General features: G+C 47.7%; 1 protein-coding gene across 1 annotated transcript; it reads right to left on the bottom strand.

Annotated features, from left to right (window-relative positions):
* Positions 1-1,700: 1,700 nt before the first annotated feature.
* Positions 1,701-6,795, bottom strand: LOC123398035. The gene is made up of 3 exons (XM_045092548.1): positions 6,489-6,795; positions 2,428-2,666; positions 1,701-2,190 (listed from the first exon to the last, which is right to left on the bottom strand). The coding sequence occupies exons 2-3, from the start codon at positions 2,573-2,575 to the stop codon at positions 2,036-2,038; spliced, it is 303 nt and encodes a 100-aa protein (XP_044948483.1). The 5' UTR covers positions 2,576-2,666; positions 6,489-6,795; the 3' UTR covers positions 1,701-2,035.
* Positions 6,796-7,065: the final 270 nt, after the last annotated feature.

The raw sequence follows: 7,065 nt of genomic DNA, 5'->3' as shown, positions 1-7,065 counted from the left end.
GGCCCAAAGCTCAGTTCTAGAGGTCGGACCTTTTGGGGTTTAGACTTTGATCACCAGCCGAAAGGCAATTACTGTAGCAAGTAACCCTACAGTAAGCACCCAATACAACAAGCAAAGCAGGAGTAGGGTTTTACGCGCTAAGCGGCCCGAACCTAGATAAAAACCTTGCCGGTGCTGATCGCTAGCTCTGCTCTTGGCGCCTCCCAACTCCCCGCCGGACGACCAAGGGATCCGTCCAGGTTCCCATAGGTGTCAACTTTCCCGACACAAGGTGAGTCCCAGAAAGGTGTGACAGCCCCATTGCCCAAGATAATGTGCGTGGACGCATAGAAGAGATGTCGGTCAAGGTCATCAGCAGGATTTTCTAACCCAACCCACAACTTTGCTGGCTCCTTCCATTCAAACCACATCCATCTAAGTCTTAGCGCCCTCGCGAATTTGGTCAGGTCGATAATACCCAATCCTCCATGGTCCGTAGGTCGGCAGACCGCCCCCTAGTTGACCTTGCACTTCGCGCTAGATGCCTTCTCGGTGCCCGACCATAAGAACGCCCTTTCGATCATGTTGAAGTTGTTTAGGGTTCTGTGAGGGGGTTTAGAGCAATTATGTGGTAGATCAGTTGGAAAATTAGCATCGACTTGACGAGTGCACATCTGCGGGTAATGTTTTGACCATCCCATGGCGCAAGTCTCTTAGCTGCTTGTCCTAAAGAAACTGAATGGACATGAGTCCTGTTCGCCACCTATGACCCTGCCCTTCATTGGGTTGTATTGGCTGCCTTATAAAAACAAAACGAGGGAGATTGTATCTTGTGGTATGGTGCTGGAAATCCTGTCACGTTACAAGAGTAATGCAGAATGACAACGGTGTCATCGCCGGAGTGATGGTCAAGTTCATCGAGACGCAATTCATCAGCTCTGGTGTCGTTAGTTTCAAGTCTGTCATGCAGCGGCTGGCGGGCAAGAGCTCTCAGATGCCGCCGCCATCCTCGTGGAGCAGAGCTGAACAAGGATCAGACTTTCAATGATGTTAGCCATCATACAGTCACAACAAAATTTACACCATATAATCCAAGCGAGACAACACTTTCGCCTGGACTGAAAATCATGCGATTTTGCATACCAAATACAGGAACGACATATTTGGTCCAGATGCTGCTCCTCTTGCTGTTGTCCATCACAACATTCAGGGTGGTTATGTTGTTATGGAATTTGGTCCGCATGGACAGAAAAAAAAACTCATTAATCCAAGCAATCACATGGCGTAAGATATTTTTCTTTATGCAAACCAACCAAGCCAAGCATGCATCTTAAGCACTGCCCATCTTTGCTCCCTCTGAACGCATATCACATAGCGTAAGATATTTTTCTTTATGAAAAAAGAAGCATATCACGCATCACTGCAAGGCAACCATGATCCTCTCGTCGTCTCCGTCTCTCCCCCAATCCTCTCATATATGGAGCTGCCCTCAACAATCCTCGCAGACCAACCCCCCCCCCCCCCCCCCCCCCCAATCGAACACCTTGATGACAAAGATTTTCCTCTCCCGTTGCAACACACGGGCATGTTTCCTAGTCATATCTAATGACTATAAAGGAAAATAAGACATAAATATAACTCAGCTAGATGAGTTTTAGCAAAACAGTAGTTGTAAACGGGCTTGCCTTCAGCAGTTCGAAAATACAAAAAGCCAGTGCACAGAATAAACAGTCATCAGGTTAACTGAATGTAACTTGTTAGCCATCAGGTTAACTGAATGTACTACTAACTTATTAGCATTCAGAGTGTAGCCAGTAATACAGCACTATCTCAGTTCGCAAGCAACGGAAACCAAATTTGATGCTAATGGTACCAGCTCCTAGTTTTCAGAAGAAGAAAATGACGCGGGGGGTGGGGGGGCAGCGTAGGAAACATAGAGCTGTCCGATTTCAGGGAGATACATTTATGCATAAGCACCTTACAAGAAAGCAGATACTATGGGCCGAATCAGCAAACGCGCATAGCTTGGTAGACCTGGCCCCGGATTTCCATGATATTATGCAGCCTTGTGTTCAGGTCTGTCGAAAGCTGCGATGTTCTGCGGTTCACACTCCGGGCTGAAGAGCCGCACAAGCATGGCTGCCGTCGCACTCGTGCCGATCGCTCCACAGGATGCCCACCTAAGACTCCTGGGAACCGTAATTCTTGGACCTAGATAATGAAAACAGGCTCAGCAGAATACTTTCAGTTACAAATTGCTTCCAAGGACTCACACCCAAAAGGTCAACACTACTGCTAAAGAAAAGGCCCAAACCACACTCTGTACTAATATATGGATAGGGAAGAATGAGACACACAACCTTGATGGTAATATTAACAAATATATGTTTGAAGATGAGTAGATCAGATAACGAAACGGAAAATATGTGGATGGCCAGGAAGAATTACCATAGTGAAGCCGGCAAAGCACCCAGAAAGCAAGGCCACCACCAACTGAGAAGATACCAGCAGTGTGGCGCATCAGTCGGGAACAGGGCTTTGACTCCGGCCGCATCACCTCTCCATCTGACCATCCCAGTAGCTGTCGTAGCGACATCACAACGCTTTTATTTGATGATTGAAGGCTCTGCTAGTTTGCTGGAGTTGACAAGAGGTTCAGCTGTTCAGACTTCAGAGCACTTTGCTTCCTGAAATTACTTGTAGTTAAAAACCTTTTCCTTCCAAGCAGTTTGAAGAATGAAATGCAAAAAGGAAAAAGTAACAAATAGTATTGGCAGATGTGATATCGTTTCTAAAATTTAACATCACCCGCCTCATGTAGGATGGTAAATGCAAATAGATTTATGCTCTGATTTGATTACTCATGGATTAATGAGTACACACCTATTTGCTTAACACGTAAACTAAGAGAATTTCACAGCAGCTAATCAATTTAGATTTACAAGTAACACACTACAAGCTAATATCCAACGTCCATGCTCCAGAATAATGAAGGGTGAGCTAAAATTGTGTGTTACCACTGTGGAGGTGTTTGGATTAGAAACTGTTAACTTGAATGGTAAGGGAATTAGATCACACTGGTAACAAGGATGTAATGGCCAGATCTCTATTTTGTTTGGTTCATGCGTGTAAAGGAATCAGTAGTGAGTGGCTGAAAAGAAGAAGAACAAACAACTGAGACAAGGCCACACGGGACGGGCACAAGAGCAGATAAGGGAGGAGGACGGAGAGCTGAGGACAGAAGAAGGAGGAGGGATGAAGCATGTACCTTGCAGCGGACAGTCCGACGACGAGGGCGAGCTAGGGGCGGCGACCAATGGCGGCAGCGATGGCGAGCTCGGGCGGCGACCAAGGGTGGCGGCGATGGCTACCAGGCGTCGGCGGAGCTGGGCGAGGAAGAGAGGGTCGAGGGGAGACGGAGAGGGCCTCGAAGGGGATTGCGAAGGCGCCGGCGCCGGCACCGGAGTCGAAGTGGATCAGGGAAGCGGCGGCGCTGGTCGTGGAGAAACAGATCGTGGGAGGAGAGGTGCGGTAAGGCAACACTTTAGGCCTTGTTTGGTAGTACTAGTGTATTTTAGGGAATTTGTGGGGATTATCCCGGTCAAACCCCTCAATTCCCACACATCCCATAACATCATTTGGTTCTAGTGTATTTGGCATGTTTCATCCCCACATTTCCCCTCAAATCCCTAAATTATAGTGCATTTTTTGTACTAGCATCACATTCTAGTGTGAGCAGCTCATATAGATGTATAAATTGGCAGAAATGTACATATTTTTTGTACTACATATTAATTTTCCAATTCTTTTGTATTGACATGATGAAAAATAGATGAAGCACAATGGGATAATGTTGGTCTTAGAACTTCCATTGATATATGTGTGGAAGAAGTGAATGCCAATAACCATGGCAAAGAAGGAACATTGACACCACTTGAATATGACAATGTGTTGGTTCACCCGCATTAGATTATGAATAAGGTATAAATCTCTGTTGTTTGCTTGATTGTGTTGACTATGCAACTTCGAACATACATTGACCAAAGGAATTCGACATCGTGAAGTACCACTAATCCTAGCCTACATGGTGTCTACCAATAGAATGGAGAATTGTGGGTTGAACATAACGACCAAAACATTGTACGTATTACTTAGTTGTGAATATGATAAAGTAGCGCTCGCTCAGACCCAGCAGTTGGTCCTCATGAATTCAAACCCCTAAGGTCCAACTTAAACAATAATCAGGCAGAATGTCTCTTATTACGAGTTTATGATAAAAAGGCAGAATGTCTTTGTTTTCCGTTTGACCAAGATGAATTTTACATCATACATCTCATTTGTCAAATCTACGGTTCTACAATTTGACATTGTTCTATGACTGTCAATTTTCCCTGTCATGGTATTCATTTTTGTTTCTACTTTGGCTTGTTCGCCTCGCTATGTTCTATATTTCTTTAGGCACGCTATGTTCTATATTGGTCAGGGCCGCGGCCCACTCTGGTACTTTGGGCCGGCCTGCGTAGGATAGGATTATTAAGACATGCACTGGGGAAAGAAGCCCATCAAGGCAGAAAGAGCAAGCGGGGGAGAAAGAACGCCTAATGCACAACACGCACAGCGCACAGGCGTACCGCACCACAACGGCCGCACAACCCTTGCCTCGCTCGATTCCGATTCACCGCCTGCTTCTTTGGTTTGCCGTTGCGGCGTCGCCTCGCCGGCTACCAGGAGGAACCGCCCTAACGCCCGCAGGCATCGGCCCTACCTGCTCCGCGGGTCGCCCTGCCTCCTTGCGCACCCAGCTGGCAGCCGCTCTAGCCCTGCTACTGCTTGCCGGAGCTGGCGAGATGTGCCAAGACGCCCAGTCCACTCAGGCACACAGATTGGGAGACTAAGAGAGAGGTACTGTGATAGGAGCAAGGCTCCTATCAGGGCGTGGCCTTAGGTTATAGGGGTGGAAGGAGGGTTGGCGAGGCTGGGGCGCGGTCGACGACACTGGGGCGCCGTGATCACGCGAGGTGAAGGAGACGTGGCGACGTGGCGATTAAGATAACATGTGTTGTGAACATGCATGATATGTGTTGTGAACATGCATGATTAAGATATCACCTCGCGTGATCACGGCGCCCCAGTGTCGTCGACCGCGCCCCAGCCTCGCCAACCCTCCTTCCACCCCTATAACCTAAGGCCACGCCCTGATAGGAGCCTTGCTCCTATCACAGTACCTCTCTCTTAGTCTCCCAATCTGTGTGCCTGAGTGGACTGGGCGTCTTGGCACATCTCGCCAGCTCCGGCAAGCAGTAGCAGGGCTAGAGCGGCTGCCAGCTGGGTGCGCAAGGAGGCAGGGCGACCCGCGGAGCAGGTAGGGCCGATGCCTGCGGGCGTTAGGGCGGTTCCTCCTGGTAGCCGGCGAGGCGACGCCGCAACGGCAAACCAAAGAAGCAGGCGGTGAATCGGAATCGAGCGAGGCAAGGGTTGTGCGGCCGTTGTGGTGCGGTACGCCTGTGCGCTGTGCGTGTTGTGCATTAGGCGTTCTTTCTCCCCCGCTTGCTCTTTCTGCCTTGATGGGCTTCTTTCCCCAGTGCATGTCTTAATAATCCTATCCTACGCAGGCCGGCCCAAAGTACCAGAGTGGGCCGCGGCCCTGACCAATATAGAACATAGCGTGCCTAAAGAAATATAGAACATAGCGAGGCGAACAAGCCAAAGTAGAAACAAAAATGAATAACATGACAGGGAAAATTGACAGTCATAGAACAATGTCAAATTGTAGAACCGTAGATTTGACAAATGAGATGTATGATGTAAAATTCATCTTGGTCAAACGGAAAACAAAGACATTCTGCCTTTTTATCATAAACTCGTAATAAGAGACATTCTGCCTGATTATTGTTTAAGTTGGACCTTAGGGGTTTGAATTCATGAGGACCAACTGCTGGGTCTGAGCGAGCGCTACTTTATCATATTCACAACTAAGTAATACGTACAATGTTTTGGTCGTTATGTTCAACCCACAATTCTCCATTCTATTGGTAGACACCATGTAGGCTAGGATTAGTGGTACTTCACGATGTCGAATTCCTTTGGTCAATGTATGTTCGAAGTTGCATAGTCAACACAATCAAGCAAACAACAGAGATTTATACCTTATTCATAATCTAATGCGGGTGAACCAACACATTGTCATATTCAAGTGGTGTCAATGTTCCTTCTTTGCCACGGTTATTGGCATTCACTTCTTCCACACATATATCAATGGAAGTTCTAAGACCAACATTATCCCATTGTGCTTCATCTATTTTTCATCATGTCAATACAAAAGAATTGGAAAATTAATATGTAGTACAAAAAATATGTACATTTCTGCCAATTTATACATCTATATGAGCTGCTCACAGGAGCAAAAATATCTTCCACAGAGTACACAATATATAAACAACACATCATAGCAAATCATAGAAGCTGCTGGAGCAAATCAGTTAAAAAAATATATCACAGGAGCTGCGCACCTTGGTGGCTCACGGTCACGGCGAGGGGAGGTGGAACGGGGATGGGGCGCCGTCCGTCGGAGTGGGTCGCCGGAGGGGCCGGACCGGGCAAGGAGCTCGCGGGGAGGGATGGGGCGTCGGGCTCGGGCCGAGGGAGGGGTCGAGTCCGCGGGAGATGTCCTCGACGGCGGTAAAGCAGCGGCGGGGCGGCGGTGCCGGGCGAACCCTATATGCGGCGGAGGCGGACGACAGAGAGGGAGGGGTCGAGTGCGGGAGCCTGGTCGGGTCGAGTGGGGAAGAGCCTGGTCTTGAAGCGATGGTTCAGGATCCATCAAAGATTGTTGTGAACGGACTGTGGTTGAAAACCCAATCATCCGATACAATTTTCTTATACACATGTGTTGTGAGTTGGCAACTCTAGCAGCCAACTCCGAGGAGTGTTGTATTGTCATTGAAAATGCACTTATTAGTACTACTAAACAAGTGAAAAAATTATTGGATGCATGCACAACTAATGTTGAAGAAAGATGCCATGTCCAGGTGACTCAAACATCAAATGAAATGTCCAATACTGCACAGGTGACTGAAATATCAAATG

The sequence above is a fragment of the Hordeum vulgare genome, chromosome 5H, assembly GCF_904849725.1.
Source record: "Hordeum vulgare subsp. vulgare chromosome 5H, MorexV3_pseudomolecules_assembly, whole genome shotgun sequence".
Taxonomy (NCBI): domain Eukaryota; kingdom Viridiplantae; phylum Streptophyta; class Magnoliopsida; order Poales; family Poaceae; genus Hordeum; species Hordeum vulgare.
This window is presented reverse-complemented; position numbering and strand designations above follow the sequence as displayed.

Bases quoted from the DNA above. Each gene is read 5' to 3' on its own strand.
- LOC123398035 (XM_045092548.1), bottom strand. From the start codon at position 2,575: ATGTCGCTACGACAGCTACTGGGATGGTCAGATGGAGAGGTGATGCGG. The intron at 2,191-2,427 runs GTAATTCTTCCT...TTCATTATCTAG, and splicing joins GCTTTGCCGGCTTCACTATG to GTCCAAGAATTACGGTTCCC.